At 46.0% G+C, this 26,331-nt stretch overlaps 1 protein-coding gene across 2 annotated transcripts in view; it reads left to right on the forward strand.

The window, feature by feature from the left end:
• Window positions 1-26,281, forward strand: part of NOL4L (nucleolar protein 4 like) — a 215,797-nt gene extending 189,516 nt beyond the window's left edge. For both annotated transcript variants that reach the window (XM_043986160.1, XM_043986161.1), the window contains 5 exons: window positions 1,634-1,819; window positions 1,967-2,158; window positions 3,807-3,929; window positions 4,613-4,814; window positions 21,251-26,281. In XM_043986160.1, coding sequence (XP_043842095.1) covers window positions 1,634-1,819; window positions 1,967-2,158; window positions 3,807-3,929; window positions 4,613-4,814; window positions 21,251-21,498 — 951 coding nt within the window. In that variant the 3' untranslated portion in view covers window positions 21,499-26,281. The remainder of the gene's footprint in view (window positions 1-1,633; window positions 1,820-1,966; window positions 2,159-3,806; window positions 3,930-4,612; window positions 4,815-21,250) is intronic.
• Window positions 26,282-26,331: the final 50 nt, after the last annotated feature.

The raw sequence follows: 26,331 nt of genomic DNA on the forward strand, positions 1-26,331 counted from the left end.
CTCCAGTATCTTTACCAAGAAAGCCCCAAATGGGGTTATAAAAAGTCAGATATGACTGAAAAACGACTCAGCAGTAGTTCTCCTTGGTTCTACTCACTTCACTCTGCATCAGTTCATACAAATCTTTTCAGGTTTCTCTTAAACTTTCTCTTTATTTCGTAAGGCACAATAGTATTCTCTCACCTTCATAGGCCACAATTTGTTCAGCCACTCTCCAATGGACAGACACCCCTTTATGGTCTACTTCTTTGCCACTACAAAAAGAGTCTCTACGAATGTTTTCAGACATTTAGGACCTTTTTCCTTTTTCTCTGATCTCTTTGAGCTCCAGGCCTAGAAGTTGTATCACTGGGTTAAAGGGTGTGCACAGTTCAGTAACTTTTTGGGCAGAGTTCCAAATGACAGTCCAGAATGACTGGACCAATTCATAGCTTCGCCGACAGCGCATCACTGCTTTGCTCTTATTTCTAAGAACCGAATCTTGTTTTTTTACGCATTATCTTTGCTGAGCCATTTGGTTCTCCTTTCTGATTGAGAGCGAATTCTGTTCCCCGGCAGCAGCTCCTTTTGTCGATTCAGGATCGTGCTTTACTTTGGGATCAGGGCAGCCAGTGGCAGAAAGATAAGTAATTGGCCAAATACAGACCTTGAAGGGAAAAAAAGAGGGGAAGGGGACAGTGGGAGAAATCCTTTCTCTGGCAGTCCTCCAAAATAGCTATGCGTCTCCTCAAAACCACGTTCCACTCTCCTTTTTTACACTGTCCTACATGCAAAGACAATGTATCAATACTTGTTGATTTAAGAACAGGTGGAAAGAATAAAAACGCTTCAGGAAGCAGGGTAGTTTGGTTCACCTCCCACTGTACACATGGTAAAATTGAGGCCCTGAGAGATACCTCACCCCACTGAGTTCTCCAGGACTCTAGCCAACTGTGGGAGTCTCTCTGAGTCAAGCATATGAGGCAGAGGCTTTTTGAGTAAGGGTATATCCCAAAGTCAGGAATTAAGATTCCTCATCTCTCTTGTAGGAGTTAGTGCTTGAGCTTAGTCTTTTGGGGGAGGGGGCAATGAGGGTTAAGTGACTTGCCCAGGGTCACACAGCTCATAAGTGTCCAGTGTCTGAGGCCGGATTTGAACTCAGGTCTTCCTGAATCTAGGGCCGGTGCTTTATCCACTGAGCCACCTAGCTGCCCCTATTCCTCATCTCTCAAATAGGGATAATCATACACACCCTATGTCACAGTGTCAAATGTGAGGGAAAAACTGAGGAGAAAAGACTCCAGGATGACATGAACATGGCCTTAAATCATCTGATAGAAATCCCCTCTCATGGGGAAAATGGAGTAGCACAGGGGCCAATGGAAGGTTGGGGGGAGGGGCATGACTGTGGGAGATTTTAGCCTTAAATAAGGGAGGGTTTAATCTGCCGCTGGTCACGGGCGTTCTGGAAGCAGGGGCTGGATGACCACTTCTCAGGGGTGTTGGAGGAAGGCCACCCACCTAGGAATGGGGGGATTTCTGCAGTCTCTTCCAGGCATGAGTTTTTGTCGTTCTGCATCCTGGCGGTCAGAGACAAGGGCTTTGGAAACCTGCAGCCTCTAATGACCCCACCCCACCCCTTTCTGTCCTCCAGTCCCCTCCATATAGCTCTGGGAGTTATGACTCCATCAAGACAGAGGTGAGCGGCTGCCCCGAGGACCTGACCGTGGGCCGGGCTCCCACGGCTGACGATGACGACGATGACCATGACGACCATGAGGACAACGATAAGATGAACGACTCGGAGGGGATGGACCCCGAGCGCCTCAAGGCCTTCAATGTAAGCTCAGGTCCTTGCTCGCGTGGCCCTGCTGACGCTTGCCTCGCTTCCCAGTTCTCTCCCCGCGGTGTGCCTTCTCCTGCGTCCACTCTCCCTGTCACCCCGCTGGGCCTTCACCTCTCCCATTCTCCCCTCCCCTCCTGCCAGATGTTCGTGCGCCTTTTTGTTGACGAGAATTTGGACCGCATGGTGCCCATCTCCAAACAACCCAAGGAGAAGATACAGGCCATCATAGAGTCCTGCAGCCGTCAGTTCCCCGAGTTTCAGGAGCGAGCCCGCAAACGTATCCGCACTTACCTCAAATCCTGCCGTCGTATGAAGAAGAATGGCATGGAGATGGTAAGACCCCTCTGGCCTCCATCTCCCACCCCACCTTCCCTTTCTATGTTGTTTGTAACCCTTTATCAATTGCTTCCTGCCTTTCTCTTTCCCCTTCTGACCTTTGAGAGGCACTGGGCTTCACCGCTCCCCCTTCTTACAGCACTTTGCTGATAACCACCCTGTGAACTCAGCAGGGCAGGGGCTCTTACCCCGCTTTTTGTCCTAGACTCCATTGATGGTCTGGTGAAGCCAAGGGCCCCTTCTCAAATTGGGTTTTTTAATGTACAAACATAAGATTACAAAGGGAGCCAATTAGCAATGTATTTTTAAAGCAGAACAACAAAATCAAGTTTGTAAGTAAGAATCACTGCAGGAGGGGAAACTCACAGCTGTACCGTGCTGTCCTTCGGTACAGTGGAAGAGGTACTGACCAGGGAGTCGGGGAACCTGGCATCCAACTTGGATTATCACCTCTGTGACTTTCCCCTACCTCAGCCTCCTCACTATAAAATGATGGGACTGGATGGCTCCTGAGGGCCCCTCTGGCTCCAGTTTCCTAATCCAGTGAAGTACATTGGCCCTCCCAAGTACAACATGATAAATGACTGATAAACATTTGAACAGAGCTTTCCTGGTTTCAAGGTTAGCACCCCACTAGTGCGATCTTTTCTCATGCATGGCACTGGGCTTGCAGCGAGGAGATATGGGTTCCAGCCTTGCTCTGCCATTGGCCAGCTATGGGAACTGGGCACTTCACCTTCTCTCTGAACCCTGGTTTATTCCTTACCTCGATTTTATAGGGGTCTTGTGACTAGAGTCCTTTGTAAATTATAAAAATGTGTTAGTCCTATTAAAGTTACTCTTTTCCCTTTCTTGTCCCTCTTATACCTTCCTATGGGAATATAAATTCCTGCATTTCCCACCTTCACTTTTTTTTTTTTTTTTGCGGGGCAATGGGGGTTAAGTGACTTGCCCAGGGTCACACAGCTAGTAAGTGTCAAGTGTCTGAGGCCAAATTTGAACTCAGGTCCTCCTGAATCCAGGGCCAGTGCTTTATCCACTGCACCACCTAGCTGCCCCCCACCTTCACTTCTTGACATTCCCTTATCTCCAAAGGTATAGACCCTTATTCCCCATCAAAAATAGGGATGTTGGGGGCAGCCAGGTGGCGCAGCGGATAAAGCACTGGCCTTGGATTCAGGAGGGCCTGAGTTCAAATTTGGCCTCAGACACTTGACACTTACTAGCTGTGTGACCCTGGGCAAGTCACTTAACCCCCATTGCCCTGAAAAAAACAAACAAACAAACAAAATATGGACATAATGGTCCCTGCTGATACTTTCTCTTTCAGGCCCTGCTCTTCCCTGCCCCTGACACCCCCTACTTGCCCTTAGATATAGTCCAGAGATTTCGTCACAGAGCTCATGTCAGGACACCTGAGGCCAAAGCCCAACCATAACTACAGGTCTGACTACAGATTTAGGTAATTTAGTTTCTCTGAGTCTCAATTTCCTCATCTGCAGAAACAAACAAACAAAAAAGTTCAGCCTTAGACTAGGTGATTTCCGAGGGCCCTGCCAACATTAACATGCTTTGCTCTATTATCTAAGAGTGCTTCTATATCCTGAGAAGCTGGTCACATCCTAAACTGTCCTCTCTTCCCTAGACCAGACCCACTCCTCCCCACCTGACCTCAGCCATGGCTGAAAACATCCTGGCAGCCGCATGTGAGAGCGAGACAAGAAAAGCAGCCAAGAGGATGAGACTGGAGATCTACCAGACATCCCAGGTAGGGAGTCGGTCCCGGGGACCCCTTTGGGCTGAGGAGGGAGGCAGGAGGCACACACCACCCTGCCTAGAGTGACCAGCAGCCTTGGAGGCCTGAGTCAGCTGAAATCAGCAAGAGAAAGATGATGAGAGCATGAAGAAGGAGGAGTGAGAGGCCAAGGGCATGAAAGAGCTGGGGTGGGAAAAGGGGCCAAAAAGTAAGCTCTTGTCTGAATGTGAACAAGGCCAGGGTGTGGGTTCCCAGGAACAAGCCATTCAGGAGCCATACAGATGGTAGCAGTGGGAGCAGGGACAGGGGCACTGCCCCATCAAGCACTGGAGGCCAGAGTATCACAACCAATTTCGTTTCTAAAGGGTGAAAGGAAAAGCAGCAACAATAGCTCCTGACATTGCCGGTGAGGCACTGGTGCCCTGTGAAGAGGAAGCAGCAGGACTGGGCCCGCTGTGGAGGACATAGGTTCAATATAATAATTGGTCCCATTTAGCAGTACGTCAATAGCTTGAAAATCCCTCCCTGGCCTGGACCCTGGCAGACAGGTGGTGAAGTTGGTCTTATCTTCATTTTACAGGTCGGGGTTAGTGAAGGAAAGGTTTGCTGGGAAGAAGAGCATGTCCTATGTGGGGTCACTAAGGGCTCCTCTCTCCTCTCTGAATCTCATGAAACCCTTTGGTCTCCTCACGCAGGATGAGCCGATCGCTCTTGACAAGCAGCACCCCAGGGACTCTGCAGCCATCACCCACTCGACCTACTCACTGCCAGCTTCCTCATATGCCCAGGATCCCGTCTACATCAATGGCAGCCTGAACTACAGCTACCGCAGCTATGGGGCTCTGGGCAGCAGTCTGCAGCCACCAGCTTCCGTCCAGACAGGAAATCACAGTAACGGTGAGGCTGGGACAGGGGTGGCTCAAATCGGTTCTTACGATGTACTCATAGACTGTCAGAATTGAAAGACACACGAGGGGCAGCTAGGTGGTGATGCAGCGGATAGAACACCAGCCCTGGAGTCAGGAGGACCTGAGTTCAAATCCGGCCTCAGACACTTACCATTTACTAGCTGTGTGACCCTGGGCAAGTCACGTAACTCCAATTGCCTCACACACAAACAACAACAAAAAAAAAAAGAGAGAGAGAGAGATGCAAGACAGCGTCCACTCTAAACACTTTATTTTACAGATGGGGAAACTGAGGCCTAGGGAGGGGAAGTGACTTGTCTAGTGGAGTTGGTAGAGCTGAGATTGATTCAATTCAGCCAACATTTATTAAGCATCTGCTATGTGCCAGGCGCTATGCTAGGGATATAACAGCTTCTTAAGGTAAGTAGGTAGTTATAACATTACATCTTCTAGAATTAACCCCATTTTACAGATGAGGAGCCTCAGCAAAGAGAAGTGACTTGCTCAGGGTTGCAGGGCCAGGATCACAGACAGCCCTGCCCCAAGGCCAGTGCTCTTTCTACAATGCCACCCGTGCCTCAGTAGTCCAGGATGGCTGGGTGGCCTCATCTCAGTGGCTTCTTCTTCTTCTCCGTCTTACTTCCTTCCTGAGAAATAAGAACACCTCACTTCCCACCCCTGCTCCATAGTCATGCTCCTTGGATCTCGTTGGATGCTCCCATCCAGCACCTGATGACGAGGCTATGGGACAGTGGGATACATGGCTAGACATGGTGTTGGGAGACTTGGGTCAAGTAGGGTGGATCTGCCACATACTATCTTGTGTAACCTTGAGTAAGGACTTTGCTGTCTCTGAGCCTTAATTCTCACTCTGTCCCTACCACCTAAGATTATTGTGGGGAGAGATGCTTTGTAAACCCTAAAGAGATAGAAATGTGAGTTGGTCCTGTTAGGCCTGCTTTGCAGATGGGGGGAGGGAAATAAGGCCCTCAGAGGGAAAGGGAATTGCCTAATATGGCATGGCAGGGCCTTTCTTCTCTCCCTTTCCTCCCCTCCCCACCCCCAGAAGAAGCAACAGAAAAGAACCCTAGCTTTGAAGTCCGAATACTCATATTGGAGTCCTCTGTGTGCCTTGAGGAAATGACTCTCCTTTTCTGCACCTTGGTCTTTCCTCTAAAAAATGAGGGGGCTCTCTGACATCCTTTCCAGCTCTGCCACCCTGTGGTTCCATAGATTCCTTTCCTCTCCCCTCTTCCAAGAACCTCCCATTCCCAGAAGTATCTTCAGAGTTGTACTATTCTGTGTAAGGCATGTGCTCCCCACTCCAAGATGAGAGGGAATACAAAAACTGGAAGAAATTCAGGGGAGGAGAAGAGGGCAAGACCCCATCATCTCTCTAGCTGCCTCGATGGGACAGGCCAGTGTTAGGCAAGCATGGAACACCCTTAAATTCTCTTAGCCACTGTTTGAAGCATGTGGGACAAACCACTATGAAATGTCATCATCCAGGCTGGCTCCCCACCTGTTTTGTTTAGTTCAGTGAACATTTGTCAAGAGCCCCTTGGGTGCAAAAGTAAAAGTCCTCCTCCAAGGTTTTGACTGGGTGCAGAGGAGGCCCTCAGAGACTCTCTGAGGCTGTAGCAGCAGAACATGAGCTATGGAAATTTCTATACTAAGGGTAGGGCCCAACTGCTTGTCACCACATGGGTCAATGTGGGCAGTCTCCAACATCATCGGGAGGCTACAGGTTGGTTCTGGATCAGGAGAGGGAGCTTCATAACAGGTGAAACTGGATTCTTGAATGCATGCAGCAATTGGTTGTAGGTCCTAGGGAAGACACAGGCCCCTACCTGGCAGCCTCTAAGCACAGCAAATTAGCAACAAGGACACAAGTAATGGCTATATAGTGACCACTCTGATGGATGAATAGATGGCAGGAGTGCAGTGCATCCCCAGAGATTGGAGGCTGGGGGATATTTTCAACAGGTGTGCCCAGTGTAGGGAAGTGGGGGAGCTGCTCTAGGCCAGGAGGATCTCCTCTCCCATTTTTCATAATAGCATAACATGGAAACCTCCAGGAGAGGGTCAGGGAGCTAGACTCATAGGAGGGAAGAGGTTCACTCATGTCAGGTCCTGCACAGTCCCTGTGGTCTTCCTGCCTTCTTCCTTCCCAGCCTCCACTTTAGCCCAGTGGTCCTCTCACCTGATTGACTGCAGGGGATCAGGGAGGATGTTTTGAGGGAGCCTTTCCAGGCCTAATTGATCATCTCCACTCTCATGCCTCTACACTCAATTCAAACATTTATAGCTGTTTCCATTGTGCAAGGCACTAAGTTCCACAGCAAGGATACTAAGCAAAATGTCTTTCTTGGAGGGGCCCAAAAGGAAGAAGGGTCCTACTTACTCGGACCCCAGAGCCATGGAACAAGGGTGTTAACTGCCAATGAGCACAGCCACTGGGGGGAATGTAAATAGGATTCCCAGCGTCGTCTGCCCTTGCCCCAGTGATCCATTTCCATTCTTGGGTTTCTATTAGATGCTGCCGAGTCCCATCCTGAGCACAAATCATAGGATTTAGAGCAGGAAGGGCCCTTAGACCAGAACATTACAATGGACTGTCAAAGCTTGAGGGGTCCTTAAAGACTACACTGTTTGGGGGTTTTAACCTGGGGCTCATGAACTTGTTTCTTTAATATTTTAATAACAGCATTTCAGTATAATTGGTTTCCTTTGTAATCTGATATGCATTTAAAAACAATTCTAAAAAGGGCCCCATTAGCTTTAGCAGATGGCCACAGGGATCCAGGATACAAAAAAATTTAAGAACTCCCTAGTTAAGCTTCCATGTTTTATAGATGAGGAAACTGAACCCTAGAGAAATTATGGGACTTACTCAGAGTCATACAGGAAGTCACCGGCAGGCTTCAAACCTAGGACCTCTGACTTCAAATCCATGGCTCTTCCTACTGTACCCCAGCTAACCTCATTGTACGCATACTTGTCATGGAGTATGTCATCACCCATCAGTGCTCTGGAGCAAAAAGCTGAATCTGGTGTTTCAGGGGAGGCCCAAATAAGAATTAGCTCTCGTAGCTTGACTAGAAAGAAGTAACTTACCCAAGGTCATTCAGCCTGTAAGTGCCCTTTGGAGATAACTTGTCTCTTCTTCCTCTCCTGCTATCGGGTAGAAAGAAGTCTGGGTCCTGCCTCCCCAACTGATTCACTGTATGATAGACTGGGTAATTCACCACCCCTCTCTGGGTCTTAGTTTCACCTTTTGTAAAATGAAGGGAGCCCTTGGGGCAGCTAGGTGGCACAGTGGATAGAGCACCGGCCCTGGAGTCAGGAGGACCTGAGTTCAAATCCGGCCTCAGACACTTAACACTTACTAGCTCTGTGACCCTGGGCAAGTTACTTAACCCCAATTGCCTCACCAAAAAAAAAAAAAAAAATGAAGGGAGCCCCTACCTGGTCTAGTAGGTTCCTTCTACTGTCGCTAGTCTCTTTGCCTTGTTTACCTTGTTCCCTTGGTCATGGGAGTCCATCCATAAGTGCCTTCTGATTCCCAGCCAGTAACAATCTTAATCCTATTTTTAAAGGGCTCCCCTCAGCCCAGGCCATGGCACAATGCCTTGACTGGATCACATTGCAGACTCAGATCCAATTTCCCCATCCCTGCTTACCCCTGTGTCTCCTCACCTCTTTCCTAAGGAAATCGAGGTTAGGGAATGCTGCCGCTTTTATGACCTCCCCCAGACCTAGTTCCTTGGGACAGTCTTGGCCCTGAGGCTTAAAGAGGCTTTTCTCTGGGGATGAGTTACATCTCCAAGGCTCTAGCACCTTCTTTTGACTCATGCTTTCAGATCATTAATGAGGAAGCTGGAGGCAGCCATCACTCCATTTTCTTACTCAAACCTTAGCCTTTTTTCAAATATAGTAGTAAGCCTAGAAGCCATGATTTTCTTGGTGGGAGTAGTCTTGCCTCCCTATCATCTTTCACGAGTTTCTGTGGACGGTAAAATCCATCCCCTAGTGGTTGTCCTTCTACTTTTGTCCTGTCTGGTCCCCAGAGTCCATCACCAACCGTATCCATATTTGAATACTTCCTACCTTGATAGAACCACCCAGGGCTTAGATTCCACTGACATCCTTCCAGGTTCTAAGACCATCTCCATTCCACGATGAGACAGAATAAGGAGACTTCCTGGGTCTCCTTAAGGTTTACAAGACACTTTTCCTTAAGACCAGCCTGTGAGGTAGGGAGCACAGTTAGGATCATCATACCTGAGGCCACACCATAAGGGGCAGACCCAGAACTGGTTCTTCTTCCGTGATGCGGCTGTCTCCCATTGGTCATTTTTAAATTCTTTCTGGCATGGTTTCCATGACTCAGACTATCATTATAGCAATATAGCAATATATCAATCAGTTAATAATAATTTCATAGAGTAATGGGGAAAGAATCTAGTTCCTCGCAAACAGTTGGGAAGAATCGAGTCAGGAGACCCAGGTCCTTGTCCTGACTGATAACCTAGGTGGTGTCATTTCCCCCTCTGGGCTCAGTTTCCTGTTTTATAAAATGAGGGCAGTGGACCAGCTGATCTCAGCTCTCTTCCAGCTCTAATATTCCAGCCAGTAACTGACAGTATCACCTTGGAGAATAATAGAACAGAACTAGAGGTGCCAGAGAGAGATTCTAGCTGAATATCCTCATTTTATAGAGGGTCAGAGAAGTGAGTTTTCTAAGATGGCACAAGATGAAGGAAGTTTGGGACTCCTCTATCTCCCACCAAGTGTGCTCTCGGGGCCATCAGTTGTCCCTGCTTTACAGTTTAGTGGGAGGGGGTGGGGAGGGGGAGGATTAGGCAAGTGTAATTACATAGGGGTCAGGGATAGAACTGGTCACTCAAAGCACCTCTTCTTCCTTTTGTGCCTAACCTCATATTTCATCCAAGCTATTCAAATCAAGTTCCCACTTCCCCTTCCCCTCCCCCTCCTTCTCTCTCCCCTGATTCCATCCCCCACTATCTCCTTCTTCACTCTAGTTTCTGATGAGAAGGTGACCCTCTGTCCTTGCCAAGGCCAGTCCCTCCACACGAACCCATGGTTCTATCCCCTGCCATCTTCCCTAGGAAATTACTCCCTTAACATTTCCTCTCTAGTCTCTCCCTATAACTTCATTCCCTCTTGTTTACAAACACCCCTACATTTCTCCCATCCTTAAAAAAACGTATTAGATTCTACCATCCTGTATCTTTCCTCCCCTTTTCAGCTAAACTCCTTGAAAAAGCTGTCTGCTCTGTTCCCATTCTCTCTGCCAGACCCTCCACAGTCTGACTTGTGCCCTCATAATGCCACAGAATTGCTCACTCCAAAGCTCCCAATGAGCTCTTAATTGCCAAATCTGACTGCCTTTTTTCAGACCTTGTCCAACACTTGGCTCTCCTTCACCCTCCCTCTTTCCTGGAGAGTCTCTTCTTTCTGTGGCAGCTAGGTGGCGCCATCGTGCACTAAGTGCTGGGCCTGGAGGCAGGAAGATTCCTTTTCCTGAGTCCAAATCTGGCCTTAGACACTTATTAGCTATGTGATCCTGGGCAAGTCACATAATCCTGATTTCTTCAGTTTCTTTATCTGTCAAATGAATTGGAGATGGAAATGGCAAACCACTCCGGTATCTTTGCCAAGAAAACCCCAGATGGGGTCCTGAAGATTTGGACATGACTGAAATGACTAAACATCTCTTCCTGGTTCTTCTCCTACCTGTCTGACCATACTTTCATCTCCTTTGCTGAATTTCCCAAAGACCTATCTTAGATTTACACACACACACACACACACACACACACACACACACACACACTCTATACTAACTCTTTTGGTGATCTCATCAGTTACCATTGTTTCTTTAACAATGTGTATGTAATCCTCAAGATCTTCTGATTTAACCCTGATATCTTTCCTGATTTCTCCATCATGAGGCACTTTTGGACATTTCAAATTGGACATGTCCTGTTGGCATCTCAAATTCAACATGTCAGGGCAGCTAGGTAGCGCAGTGGATAGAGCACCAGCCCTGGATTCAGGCGAACCTGAGTTCAAATCTGACCTCAGACACTTAACACTTACTAGCTGTGTGACCCTGGGAAAGTCACTTAACCCCAATTGCCTCACCAAAAAAACCACAACAAAAACCCGAGCAAACAATCAATCAAATTCAACATGTCTAGAACGGAACTTAGCTTCTTTTCCCTCTTAGGTACTTCTTCATTAAGGTCACCATCCTTCCAGTCACAGAAGTTCACAAACCTGCATCACTCTCATCCCAAGTAGCCAATCAGTTGCCAAATTCTGTTTCTTTCCCTACAGCATCTCTCATCTCTCCCCTCACCCAGCCATCACCCTAATTCTCAAAACCTTATCACTTTTCACCTGGAATCTTGTAATGCCCTCCCTCCTTCAAGTCTCTCTCTCTTTCTAATCCATCAGCCACATTGCTAGTGAAGTGATTGTCCTAAGGAACAAGTCTGTGTGATCCCCCTGTCCACACACCCTCACTCAATAACCTCCAATGGCTCCCTCTTACCTCTAGGATCCTCTTTGTAGTATTTAAAGCTGTTCACAATATGGCACTTTTTCATCATTACAGTTTTCTTACATTTTAGTCCCCTTAGTCCAGCTCTCCAGTCCGGCCATAACGACCTACTGGCTGTTCTTCCCAGGGGATGCTGCTTCTCTCATCTCTAAGTATCTTTGCACTGGCTGTCCCTGATGGCCGAAATGTTCTTTATCCTCAGTGCCACCTTTTAGAGTCTCTGGCTTCTTTCAAGAGTTAGTTCAAGCTCTACCTCCTATAGGAGGCCTTTTCTGCTTACCCAAGCTCCTCTCAAAGGCCACCTTATATCTACTTTGTGTCTTGTATGCACCTTTTTTTGTAGAGTTTAAGCTCCTTGAGGGATTTTTTTGGGGGGTAGTAATGTTAATGGCTTGGAGCTGTTGTTTCACTTATTACATTAGTATCTATTTGGAGAAAATCCCTCTAGATCAGGGCTTCTTAAACTTTTTCCACTCTTGACCCCTTTCCACCAGAGAACTTTTTAATGCGACCCTGGGTGTGTAAGTAAATAAAATAGGTATGCAAGTCAAACATTTACTGCCAAATTTTTCACAACTCCCACAATCAGTTATAAGGCCATGACCCACAGTTTAAGAAGCTTTGCTCTCGATCATTGGTTCTTAACCTGGGATCCACCTATGTCCAAGGGGTCGTCGGTTCATGGATAGATTCTAGGTGGTCTGGGAACTTGAATCAGAACAAAATTACATGTTTATTTTCACTTGCCTTTATCTGAAATTTAGATTTTCTTCAATTCTTTAAACATTATTCTGAGAAGGGGGTCTATAGGCTTTATCAGTCTTCCAAAATGTTGCTGCTGCCCCCCCCACACACACACACACACTCACATACTCACACACTCACACTAAGAATCCCTATTCCAGATGGAATCAGTGGTTCTTCCTTCCATTGTTCACAGCGGAGCTACCTTCCGCTCTGCTGCTCATCGTCTGATGGAGATATGTCTCCCAGCAATGTGGACGTCTGGCTGTAACCCAAACATAGCTAGCTCCCCTGCTCAGAGCCTACCCAAAACTTCAGAGTGGGGAAGGATCCCAAGCCACCAAACTCACTAAGAGACAAAGGGAAAATAGCTGACATTCATCTTGTCCTTCCCACAACCCTGGGAGAAGGGGAATGCAAGGATTCTTGTTCCTGTTTTACAGGCTCTGCCCAGAAAGGTGAAATGTTCTTGTTCAAAGAGCTTGGACCTAATCCGGGCCAGGCCTCTTATCTCAGAATGCCTCTCACCATTTATTTCTCCAAGAAAAAACAAGGACAGTTTCATTTGCAGGTTCTTACCTGATCCTTTTGAGGAGAGGCATGTTTGTTTTTCTTTTCTGGCATCTTCTCAATTGCCCATAATTTTTTCAAAAACCACTCATTTGGAATTAATAGGCTTGGGGTCCAACTTAGCTGGTGATCTTGGATAAATTACTTATCATTTCTAGGTCTCAGTCTCGTCATCTGCAAAATGGGGAAACTGCCAACATGACTTATGTTGGAGAGTGTTTGTGAGGATGAAATTGGATAAGGTAGATAACAATTCTTATAAGCTTGAAAGTACTATAACAATGAGGGGCAGCTAGGTGGCGCAGTGGATAGAGCATGGGCCCTGGAGTCAGGAGGACCTGAGTTCAAATTTGACCTCAGACACTTGACACTTACTAGCTGTGTGACCCTGGGCAAGTCACTTAACCCCCATTGCCTGCAAAAAAACACAAACAAAAACAAACAAACACTTACTAGCTGTGTGACCCTGGGCAAGTCACTTAACCCCAATTGCCTCACTAAAAAAAAAAAAAGTACTATAACAATGCAAGCTAATATTACTATAGATTCTAATTGATTAAAGTAGGATTTATTCATTTGGGTCTTCTGCTGCTCCCTTACTCAGTGGTTTTTATGAGTTCTCTCCTCTGATCTTTTGGCTAGGGGTCCTTTTCAAAGGTTATTGTCATCCTCGTTTATTTTCTTACTAAAATTCTGAGCTATTCCAAACCCTCCCTCTTATGTCTAAGACTTAAGGGCTCTAGTATCTTATTCTTCAAGAGAAGCCCTCCCCTCCCTCACCTTTCCCCTCATTCATTCATTCCTTAAACAATGATTGAGCACTTGTTGAATGCAAGGACCTGGGCTACAGGAGAGTTTGATAAAGCCAGAGAGATGACCTCATTACAAGGGAAAATAAAATATACTAAGTAGACCAGACTTTAGGGAGAAGATTTCAAAGCATTCAGGGGGGAAAAAAGAGCAGCGGGATCCCACTGGCAGAGACCCCAGGGGAACAGGAGGCTCTCACTCCACATATCTCATCTGTTGCCAAGTCTTGTTCATTACTACCTTCACACTAGCTCTCATATATGTCCCTTTCTCTTCACTTACAGCCACTACCCTGGTACAGAGTCCCTCGCTACCTCACTCTTAGACTATTACAATAGCCTTTTTATAAAGGTCACCTTATTTGAATTCTCCAATTCATAATCATTTATTTTTTTCTCCCTCTCAACTGAAAAAAAAAACCCTTATAAAATATGCATATCCATCAAAACACCATATCCAAAAATGCATTTCTCACTTTGCTTCTTGAGTCCATCAGCCCTCTGTCAGGAGGTAGGGAGCAGACTTCAGCATCGGATCTCTGGAATCATTTTTGAGCATTGCATCAATCAGTCTTTTGGTCTTTAATGGTTGGTCATTTTTTACAATGTTGTAGTAGTACAAATTTTCTTCTGGTTCTGTTCACTTCATTGTGCATAATGAGTTCATACAAGTCTTCCCAGATTTTTCTGTAACTCTCTTTTCTTCATATGGCATAATTTTTGTTGTTCAGTCTTTTCAAGATATGTTTGAATCGTCATGATCCCTTTTGGGGTTTTCTTGGCGAGGATATCAGAGTCATTTGCCCTTTCTTTCTCCAGCTCATTTGACACATTAGGAAACTGAGACAGATGGGGTTAAGTGACTTGCCCAGGATCACACAGCTAGTGTCTGCAGCCAGATTTGAACTCAGGAAGATCTGTCTTCCTGATTTCCATCTACTGTGCTACCTAACTGCCCTTCTATTAAATTAATGTGCCATATTTTGTTCAACCATTCCCCAACTAGGGAACAGATGAGTGCTCCCTTAGTTTTCTGTTCTTTGCTTCCAAAAAAGAAAATGCTTAAAATATTTTTCCACCTAGAGGAACTTTTCTTTTCTGATCTCTTTGGGGTATAGGCTAAGGTGTCGTATAGCTGGGTCAAAGGGTGTACAAGATTTAGTAATTCTGTGAGCAGAGTTGCAAATTGCTTTCTGGAACTGCTGGACCAATTCACAGCTAAGCTTCTACAGAAGTTTGTGAGCGGCCTCCCTCTCCCAGGCTGCTAATTTGACTCCCCATCTCTACAACCCATTTCACTTCTGTCAGTGGAATTCTTGCTACCAGAAGAGTCCTTAGAACTATCACTGTCTATTCTCCCCCCACCCCTTGCATTCTTCTTCTGGAGAGGAAGTACATACAGTAGGCTGGTACTTTGGGATGCTTTTATCTCTCATCCAGACATTTTGCTTCTTTCTGGTGTCTGAAGAATAGAGCTTCGGCTTCCCTCAAAATTCAGGTTTTCGTATAGAGATGCTTTGCCTTGGCTTGGAATGGAATGTTACTTGGTAACAGGCAACCAAACCAGCCAGTGGACTTCAAAAATATGTAAAGCTGGGGCAGCTGGGTGGCGCAGTGGAAAGAGCACCGGCCCTGGAGCCAGGAGGACTTGAGTTCAAATCTGGCCTCAGACACTTAACACTTACTAGCTGTGTGACCCTGGGCAAGTCACTTAACCCTCATTGCCTCAAAAAAAAAAATGTGTGTGTGTATGTGTACGTAAAGCTTATTTCAGTTATTTTTTCCTCTTCCCCTTCCCACCCTGACAAAATCTGACCTCTGATCCCCTTAGGCAAGCATCCTGTCTCTGAAAATAATAAGTTCTCTCTGACATCATCCTAACGGGTCAGCACCGTGCCCTCAGACATCATTGTTTACCTCAGTAAGGAGCTAATCTTACTCGTGTCATTTCTCAGCATGCAGTGGCTTACTATGATCTCCCTCTGGTCAGGCTGTTAGTCTCTGTTGAAAGAAACCTCAGAGTCCCATCAAGTCCAACCTGTACCTGAACAAAAATTCATTTGAGGTCATCCCTGACCAACTGTGCTCAAGCCTGCAATCACAGGAGGCTTATTACCTAACCTGGGTTTGTTAGGAATCCTTTCTTTCCATTAAGCTGAAATCTGCCTTTGTAAATTCCATCTGGTGCTCCTAGTTCTGTCCCCTCTGACCATGAAGAACAAAGCTAATTTTATCTTCCTAAAGTCTTCTCTAGCTGAGACCTGGCTAGTTCCTTGTTTGGCCTGGTTTCCAGTATCTGCATCCAACTGATCATCTTCTTTTGCACATGTTCCAGTTAGTCTCCTATTCTCTTCTCCCCCTCACTACCACCACCCACAGAGAAACACATACAGCTAAAAATTAAATCCCTTTGAGAACTCGTTTTGGTTTTTTCCCCAAAATTCTACTCCACCCTTACTTAGAAAGTCTTCCAATATTAATGAAGCTTACACTAATAACACACATTTTTCCCTAACACCTTAGGTTTCGCCAATTTCTTTCTTCATGCCCTTCCATGAAGCAGGTAATGCAAATTGTATCAGCTCTACTTTACTTATGCTTATGGTGCTGGGGCAAAGACTTGGACCAAGGTCTTCTGGCTCCAAGTCTTCTGGTCTTTCTACTTTACCATGCCTCTTCTTTCCATGTACCAAATACTATCATTTTATGGCCAAAACAAGTTACTCAAAACACAGTTTAATAATTTGAAGGTATAGAATAAGATGACACTAAAACTAGCATATACCCAAATCTTCCCTCCCTCCACTAGAAAAATGTTTCCCCTCCCTGTTCACAGTTTGAAGAACTCTTACATATTTATAGTAATTGAATGTCCTAGGAAGCTTATCATTTGCTGTGTCAATTGTTACACAACAATGCTGTCCACCTGGACAGTTGATCACTCAGAAGATTAAGGGTTCAGCAAACATTTGTTAAGCATCTCTTGTGTGACTCAAGGGAGATGCAAATTTTAGGGAAGAAGATCTGGTCTCTACCCTCATGGCGCTTTTGTATATATATATGTTGGGTTTTTTTTTTTTTTTGAGGCAATTGGGGTTAAGTGACTTGCCCAGGGTCACACAGCTAGTAAGTGTCAAGTGTCTGAGGCTGAATTTGAACTCAGGTCCTCCTGACTCCAGGGCCCGTGCTCTATCCACTGCGCCACCTAGCTGCCCCTCGTTTATAGTTTTATAGAGATTATTTACCCGACATCATGAGATTACAAAGCTCATTCTACCTAGTAAAACCACAACCAAAAGGCCCAGATGGGACAGGTTTGGGTTCATTTCTAAGGTTCCAACCAATTCGGCCCCGTGGCAGAGAAGCTAGACTTCTGTAAACTTATGAAGCCCTCTCCAGGTTGAAACAATGAAGAGTGTTGAGAGACATCTTCTTAACCAAGAGTTTCTGGATTTCCCTCTTTGTCCCCATAACTGCTAACATCACAGCAATTCTGTGAGATGTAGGCATTCCTATTCCCACTGTATAAGGGAACTGAAAATAAGGATAAATGAAGTATCTAAGCAAGATTTGAACTTGGGTCTTCCTGACTTCAAGTCCAGAGACCTTAACTACTATACCGCCTAGCCATTTCAAAAACCACATGATTGGGGTCAGGGAGACAGTGTGTAGTGGTGGCATGAGTCTGGTCTGAGAGTCAGAAAGCCTGTATGTGTGTCCCAGGTCATCAGCTTCCTAATTGGGTAATTGACCCCTGGCAAGTAAGTCACTTCCTCTCTCTGGGCCTGTTTCCTCATCCACAAACTGGGGGAGGGTGGGCTCTACTACTTCTACTACCTACCTCAGAGTGCCTAATTCTTCAGAATACAAGAAGGGTTGAGTTCCACAACAAACTTTGTATAGTAAGTCAGAAATAACATATGATCAATTTTCATCCTGTCCCTCACTCATCCTCATGAGATGGACCTCAGTGGATAAAAGTTGTAATAGGGGAGAGCGAAGCTGGAACCAAACATTAGAGGAATAGGAGTAAACCCTATCTCTTATGCGGTGGCCTCAACATTGTCGGGTTTACTTAGCAGAGGTTTAGGGTGTTGACATCTGCCCCATGCAGACAGTCCCTTTTTCTCTACTGTTTCACCTTGGAGACTCCATTCCTCTAAGAGTACCAATTCTGGTGACCCTCCACTTCCCCCATTCTGGTGAGAGTTCCAGACTTGGGTCAAGCTTTGTCAACAACATGGGAATAATAATAATTGTATTCCCTCACCTCTCAGGTCCTGTAAGGAGACAAGTTTTGTTGGCCAAGCTCTATAGAACTGGGAGTTGTTATTCGAGTTCTGGTTTACCTTGTCTTTATCCCTGGCTCTGACCTAAGACCTCAACAGGTTTCAATCTCTTTCTCTAAAAACAAGGCCCTTTTCTTCTCCTTTTCCGACCTGTTGCCATCAGTGGGTGATGCCTGCAGGTGTCTCCAACTTCCTGGGCACCACCCACTCATCTTAAAGGTTCTCTCCTACCCTCTACCCCACTTCCCACTCTAGAAGCATTATTTCATCGGTATAGAAATCAGCATGGGGCAGGGGGAGTGGTGCCCCAAACAACTTTTTTTTAATTAAAAAAAATTTAATTTATTTTTTGTTTTTTGTGGGGCAATGAGGGTTAAGTGACTTGCCCAGGGTTACACAGCTAGTAAGTGTCAAGTGTCTGAGGCCGGATTTGAACTCAGGTCATCCTGAATCCAGGGCCAATGCGCCCTGGATTCCACTGTGCCACCTAGCTTCCCCCACCCCAAATAACTTTTGCTACAACCTTAAAAATATTCCAGACTCTAAAACATCAGCCCTAGCCTGGGTCTGAAAAGTTGCATTCATTTTTGAGGGAAAGGGGGAAAGTGGCACAGAGATCAGGAGATTGTTCAGTTTGCTGGATAGCTCCCCCAACCACTCAAACAGGCCATTGAGAGAGGCCCCAGGTTTGAATCCTGAGGTTCCATTTTCCACTTGCATAACTTCAGGCAATTCACAACCTCTCCTTACCTCAGTTGCCTCATCTATAAAATGATATGTAAGATCTCTTCAATCTCAGCTTCCCATTGTAAGACTTCTACCTTTAACACTCCATTATTCTGAGTTTGTCGTCATCCCCAACCCCTGCACCCCCCACTTTTTTTTAAACATCATATCATTTCCTCTGACTGGGAGCAGACCAACCTAAGAATCTCATAGTGTTAGAGTTGAAAAGGATTCTGGAGCTCCCTCATCTTACAGGACACAGAGGAGTGACTTATCTAAGAGGTATGATTGGAACCAAGGTCTCCTGGTGTTAATTCCACTAGTACTGTTTCCCTGCACATAGACTGGTGCTTCACATAGTCTTAATTTCCCTTGAGGAAGAAGAAATGGACTATTCTGAATAGGTATCCCTGCCTACATGTCAATCTCCAAAGGAAAATGGTTCACAGATCTGTAAATGCTGGGAAACTTGTTTAGCTTCGCTCAGGGGTGAAGTCAGGATAAGGGGTAAGGGGGCTGTGGAGGAAGAGACAAAGTCAGCAAAGTTTGGGGCATAGTTTGTTGTGTACTTATTACAATGGGGAGAGATAACTAAGATGTCCAGAATTGGTGTAGAATGTGGATGACTGGATGGTCCCCTGTAAATCACCTTCTCTCTGGGTTTGTTTCCTTCTCTATAAAATCAGGATATTGGCCTTAGAGCAGTGGTGTCAAACTCAAATAAAAACAGGCAGCATACTGACTTTAAAAACCACAAATTAACATTATCTATATTGTGTTGTATTTTTACTTTGTTCAACATTTCCCAGTTACATTAATTTGCCACCTCTGGCCTAGATTGTCTCAAAGGTTCTTTCCAGACTGACCTATACCTGGCTAATCTATGCCTGAGGAGGGTCCCTTCCAGAGTTAATTTGCTGTATTTTACAAGCTCTCCCATATGATGGAGAATCCATCAACAGTCAAAAGCAATGATCTTTTGAATTCTTGGTTAAGTCAGGAGACCTACCAGAGCATTATTTCTCTTTACCTTCAAGGTCAATATCTATACTTTGTCCTGAATTGCAAGGGATGAAGTCAGGATGTTAAACTTCCCCTTACTATACTGTATGCCAGCTAAAACATGACAGCACAACCCTGTTAAATTAGACTCAGAGCAACTAAGAAGAATTACATAGAGGTAGGACTGTAGCCCTTATATTAGGGAGGATTGGTCTCCCTGACCGGACCCCTTGCAAACATGGTAGAATTACGGCAGAAGTAAAGAACATTTTATTTGGTAAGAAAACCCCAGAGGGTGATCAGGTTTTTTGTTTTGTTTTGTGAGGCAATTGGGGTTAAGTGACTTGCCCAGGGTCACACAGCTAGTGTTAAGTGTCTGAGGCCAGCTTTGAACTCAGGTACTCCTGAATCCAGGGCCGGTGCTCTTTCTACTGCGCCACCTAGCTGCCCTGGGTGATCAGTTCTGAAAGAGAGGGCCTTACCTGATTCAATGCATGCCCCAGGGACAGGATGCCAAAGGCAAGATGGAAAGTGTGTATGGTAATCAAGAGTGTGGAAGCAAAGTAACTGGGTGTGGGGGTTATTTAGCCCCAAAGCCTCTCTCAGCTTCGCTGACTTAAGGGATAGCTTGGGTTCATATTCACAAGCTCCATAATAATAACCTGTACAACTGGGTGGAGCATTGGGTTTGAAATCGGGAAGACTCATCTTTCTGAGTTCGTCTGGCCTCTGATACTTCGTAGCTGTGTCACTTAACACTGCTTGCCTCAGTTTCCTCATCTGTCAAATGAGCTGGAGAAGGAAATGGCAAACCACTCCAGTACCTCTGCCAAGAAAACCCCAAATGGGCTCATGAAGAGTTGAACACGACTGAAATGACTCAACAACAGTGTTTTGGGTCAATTTCCCCTGCTAGTAAAGGCCCTGGTTTAAAACAAAGCAAAACTAAACTAAAAAACCCAACCGACCTCAGTAGTACACTAGAAAACAAATGGGAGCTGTCCAGGGTTGGCCTGGTAAGGTCTTTGTGGTGGTGGCAATAGTACAGAGATAAAGGACCAGGGATTAACAGTATAGAGTAGCAGCACAAGAATAATTTTGTGATTGGTCCTCCCACTCCCCCTGGTGGAAATTAGAATGATTCAATAAGCATTTATTAAGGGCCTGCTGTGTGCAAGGAACTGTGCTAGGTGCTAAGACTACAGAGGCAAACAAAAAACCTGTTCCTGCCCTCAAGGAGTTAACCTTGGACCAGGGACATAGAACCGGTGAATGGCGAAGCAGAGCCTAAAGAAACTGATGTAGAACACACACCACCAGCAGCTCACCTCTTCCCTTCCCATTGCCTGTCTCTACATCACTTTGATTTACAAAGAGCCGTGAGATGAGTGTGAGTAACCTCATTTTGTAGATAAGGAAACCAAGGCTTGGGCTGACTTTCCTAGCACGGTAAAACTAGTATTTAAACCCAGTCTTTTGAGGCCAGAACCAAGAGGGGCCTAAGAGACCAAATTCCTCTTTCCCTCAACATCACACACACACACTTTACAGAGGGGAAACTGAGGCCCTGAAACAGGGCACTGAGCAAGGTGGAAGCCAAGGCAGATTCGTGCTTGCTTCCTGTCCTGAGGGCACTGACACTCAGTGGGCATGAGCCCCTATTGCTAATTCTGGTTTGTCATGTCCCCCAAAGGTCCTACAGATCTCAGCATGAAAGGCGGGGCTGCCTCCACCACCACCACGACGACCACCACCACGACCACCTCCTCCTCCTCCTCCTCCACTTCCAGCAACAGCACCAGCCGGGGCATGGCCACTGCCCAGCTCAGCCCCACGGAGATCAGCGCAGTGCGGCAGCTCATCGCTGGCTACCGAGAGTCTGCCGCCTTTCTCCTGAGGTCTGCAGATGAACTGGAAAACCTCATATTGCAGCAAAACTGACGCCCCAGCGCCCGGAGAGCTCCTGTCACGTGACAATTTCCACCCTAGAGAAAGGGGCTGCCCCCAGCTGAGGACCTGGTGTCCTATTTCCCCTCTACTGGTACATTTTATTTAAAGAAAAAAAAAATGGGTGGAACCTAAAAGAGCTGTTTCTACACACACTCCAAGCACCTGGGACTTTGGGCACAAGGACACTTTTTATTTGTTTTGAATCTCACCACACAGGTGCACTTACCTGCTTGGAAGAAGCCAAACGGGCAGCTTTGGAGGGAGTTTGAACTTTCTTGACAGGGAGCTTGGGAGCTGCGGCCGTATTTAGAATAACCTGCGTGGACCCTGACGTTAGAATCCCATCCCCAGATAATTACCTTTCAAGTCTTAGGTGAGCAGAATTGCATATTTATTGAGAAAAAAACAAAATGGACCCTCCTCTTCCTCCTCCTCTACCCTTAGTAATTTATTTTTCTGAAAATGGATTCTTTTGTGTTTGTACAGATTGCTAGTTTGTGTCTGTCTGATCAGAAGGAATTTATTCCTATGAACTAACATTCCATATCACTACAGTGATGAGGGGTGGGCAGCAGGGCGGAGAGACAGAACAAGGCCGGCTTCTCCCAGGGCGTGCCTCGTGCCGCAGGGTAGAGGTTACTCACGACCTGGGCCTGGAGCTTCCAGCCCACCTGTCGTGCGGTAAGCCACCATGAGGCTGCACTGCACACACTAGCTGTTGTGTTTAGACTCCTATATGCTCTCAATCAGACCCCACTGCTGCTACAGGAACATGGTCTCCTCCAGTCAGTAACCTCAGCACAGGCATGCCAACTGGAAGGACCTCACACATTTCACGTATTGCAGAGCAAGCAAACCCAACTCCATCCCAGGCCCACTACTGTGGCAGTCCCACTTCTGCAAAAGCCCCATCACACGGTCACCATCTGTCTTCTACCTCACACTCCAGCGTGGGCTTTCCCCAGGATGGATGTGCCCTGAGCCTGCTCAGATTGGCTGTTCCCCAACTCTCCCCCACCCTCAGTACCTTGACTCTGAAGTGAATCCAAATTGGGTATCTGAGAAATGAAGGGCAGTGAGCTTCCTGTAAGTCTAAACCAGCAAATGCCAGACACCTGAGCCCCAACCCCTCCTCGCTGCTGAGGCCAGCAGAGCCAGCTAGCTGACAGCTCCTCCCCTTCTCGCTGCCCTTCTGGGGGAGCAGACCAACCTTTCACCGGGGGTGTGAAAAGGGAAATAACTCATGGCTTCCACTCTCACGGGGGAAAGCTTTAGGCAGGAAAGGAGAAAGCCATGCTCCTCTAGGTAAGGTGTCCAGCAACTCCCGTCTCTGCCCAGTTGACTGGTGGATCATAAAAAGAGAAGTGAAGCAGATGTCGCAGAATCTCTCCTGGGACAGTTTCCCTTGGGTGTGAACAGTCCTAGAAGAAACCCACAGTCCCTAGAGTGTGAAGGAAAAAAAAAAAGAGCTGACCTGGTTTCTTCCCTTCCCATAGGCACTTCCTTTTGCTCAGTGCAATACCTACCAGTGCTGCTAAAGCCAGGGACTTAGCTTAGACCTCAAAGGGCCGTGGTATGGCCTCTCAATGCAACATGTGCAGTAGCCATAAGTGCAGCAATCGCTGCCTGATGACCTGTGAGACTTCTAGCTCCTTTATCTCAGTGATGGCCACCTTCACCCAGTTGAAGCAGAATGGGACCCAAGGTGACTGGCTGAATGGAGCAGATAGTTCCCAGCAAACAACCTTGGCTGTCATATTGAGACCCCCTCCTCCTCAAACTAGCTCCTCTGTAGCCTTGGTCACTCTCTCTTACAGCATTCAAGATGGTGGCAGGCTTCCCTCAGGAAGGGAGGGAGGGAACTAGATTGGATTGTTCCTCCTTCCAGGTACAAAACCCATGATCTGGCTCTGGCCAGGCGGCCCCTGGATGAGTGGCAAAGGACAAGGGGCAACCGAAAGATGAGGAAGCCACAACTCTGCCTTTCAACCCCCCACCAAAGGTGGTACAGTCTTATTTCTTGCATACTCTATTCCCAGGGACAGTAGGGCTCCCACATGCCATTTTAATCACACCAGTTCCGTCAAAATAAGCCTTCTCCTTGACTGATTTTTGGGCAGCCTAGGCCTCATCAGGGTTGAAACAGCCAAGACAGATCCACATCACAGCACAAACTTCAGTGCCCAAAGCCTCTCCCCCTATACTTACACACTTCCCAGACCACGCACCATTGGGATCACAGCACTCCCTCCTCCCCCTCACCCCGACACACACTCAACATTTCAATTTGTGTAAATATTTATTTTTGTGTGTGAACAATACTACAAAGTAACCAACAGACCTTTTGCAAAATGTTACCCCAAGCAATTTGTGAAAGTCTTAATGTTAAAAAAAAAATGGCTGAGACAATCGCCGCCTTAGAATTCTTGTTATCGATTGCCTACATGTTTCACCTTCTTGAGGCAGCAACCAGGCTAATCCCACAGCTATCAGTCTCTTGACAGTGTGATATAAGGAAGACATGGGGAGAGGTTCCCCTCACAAGGGACTGGATAAAGAGCAGCATTTGCTACAATTTGAAGTTGGATTTTTCTGAGTTCAAGCCGTCTTTAACAGATCACTTTCGGCCCTGCCTTAGTATTGTGGTAAGAGTGTAGGTTTAATATAAAACACATGCCACTGGGAGAAGACAGGACTCTCAGGTGTAGCTGAAGGACAATAGATTCCCCATCATGTTATCGTCACCTCCTAGGTTTAACCTGCACCTGGTGGGTCAGTTAGTTTTGAAGCCCTAATGATGAATGGCAGAATCTGGAGCAGGTTATTAAGTGGAAACAGGACCCCATTTGCTAGTCTAGTCACAGAAGTTTGGGTTCTCGGTTTGCCTTTTTTTTTTTCCTCATTTAAAAGATGCAGCTTCTCCCCCTCCCACCCCATACTCCTCACTGTCTCCCAAGTATCAGCATGCTTGTTCTAGCTGTAGGTCTGAAGAACATGTTCCCGTCTGCTTTCCATTCCAACTGCAGATCTGCTCCCTAAGGCTGTTTCAAAAGCCATGTCCCAACTGACCTAAATTCTTGCTGAAGGGCCCAGGGGCTAAACTCCATTTTGAATTCTAAGAGGAAAAGGAAAAATGGAAGCAGAACACACTGAACAGCAAGAATGTTTGGGATAGGCTTTTGGAAGCATAAGAAGGTAGGTGATGATGAGGAGAGAGGTGATCAGGACTTGGGACTTTGTAGAAGATCAAACCCATGATTGTTTAACCCATCTGAAATTCATCTTACCTTCATACCTTGTACACATGGATTATTCAATTCCTGAGGACAGTGTTGTACCGAGGGGGAAAAGTGTTCAGAGAATTTCCAAACAGGTGAGACCCGTCTATTCCGAATCCAAAGGGCCACTCACCATTCCAGGGGTGGCTGGCGGATTAACTACCAGTCCATTTTCAAAATGCTGCTTTGAACTCAGAGGGTTAATATACTTTTAATTTGTAATTTTTTGTAAAACTTTTTACAAGGTAGTGTAGTATTTCACCAGAATACCAGTTTCAATCCGTCCATGGTCTGATTTTTATATAATTTAGTGGTGCTTTAGAAATTTTTGGTTTTTGTTGGTTCCGAGCTCAAGAGCTCAATTCTTTGCCTGTATCTACCTAAGACCAATGTGAACCTTTGTCTTTTGGCTCCTAATTTTGGACTCAGTGAAAGTGTACTGTTTACATGTACAGATCCCCCCATCCCTGTGTGGTCTGCAAGACTCGCTGTTGAGGAGGAAGATGCGCCTCACTCAACTCATCTGCTTAGCAAAGCCACAAATCTCTTTTACCTATGTTTCCACCTAAAAGAGAAAAAATAAAAATAGTTTTTTAAACTCACCACAACAGAACGAGGATTTGCTACAAATACTTCTGGAACTAGCAAATCATTTCCCTTTTTGCATGGATGGCCCGTGGCGCTTTGTCTTGGTTGTTGATCTAGCAGTGACACAGTCAAAGTAAGGACACCTCTTCGTCTCTTTGGTTGGTAAGTGGCACAGATGGAGAATCGTCAGGGCCTAAATGGGCCTAATTCTCCTCATGATAAAAGGATAGAAAAGCAGAGGTTGGGTCCAAATGGCTATCAAGGGACAACCCAATAGGCCTTCTCCCTCTGGGACAATTTACAGGTTGTTAGAAAAGTGTAAATCTGATACTTAGGAGATAAGAAATGAAAACTTTCAGATGTTTGTTCAGTACTCACCTGGGATACTTAGGGACCCAGGAGGGAATAACCACCTTTTAGGAGAGGCTCTGATAGCAAGCATATGGCACTTAAGACAATGGAAGGGCTCCAACTTCTAAAGGTGACACTTTACTGCTTAATCAATTGTTTCACCTCTAAATTATATTTTTACAGAGATGCACCTATGCAACTTAATGTGGCTTTTTTAAGCAGATGAGGACTTCTTCCTCAATGCTCTCTATAAAAATTATTTGTGTTCTATATAGTGGGTTTTTTCCAGTAAATGTGGCTTAATATTTTAATTCTTAGAATGTGTGTCTATTCTATGTGATGCAACTGAATTCTGTTTCGTTTGTGGAATGATTAGCACAGGCCAACGCCCTCCCCCTCACTTAACAAAAGACCAATGAGCTGTTAATCAAGCTGTTCTCTCCATGGTATTACTTGCTAAATGCACTGATTTCATAAGTACGTGGAATCCTTTTTCTTTGGAATCTGTATATCATATATAAGACTGAATCTACTTAATAAACACACTGTATAACAAACAGACTGTTATGTGTCCTCTCTGTATCTGGTAGCCAATGTGTGCATTCAC

The sequence above is a fragment of the Dromiciops gliroides genome, chromosome 2, assembly GCF_019393635.1.
Source record: "Dromiciops gliroides isolate mDroGli1 chromosome 2, mDroGli1.pri, whole genome shotgun sequence".
In the NCBI taxonomy this organism is placed as follows: Eukaryota; Metazoa; Chordata; class Mammalia; order Microbiotheria; family Microbiotheriidae; genus Dromiciops; species Dromiciops gliroides.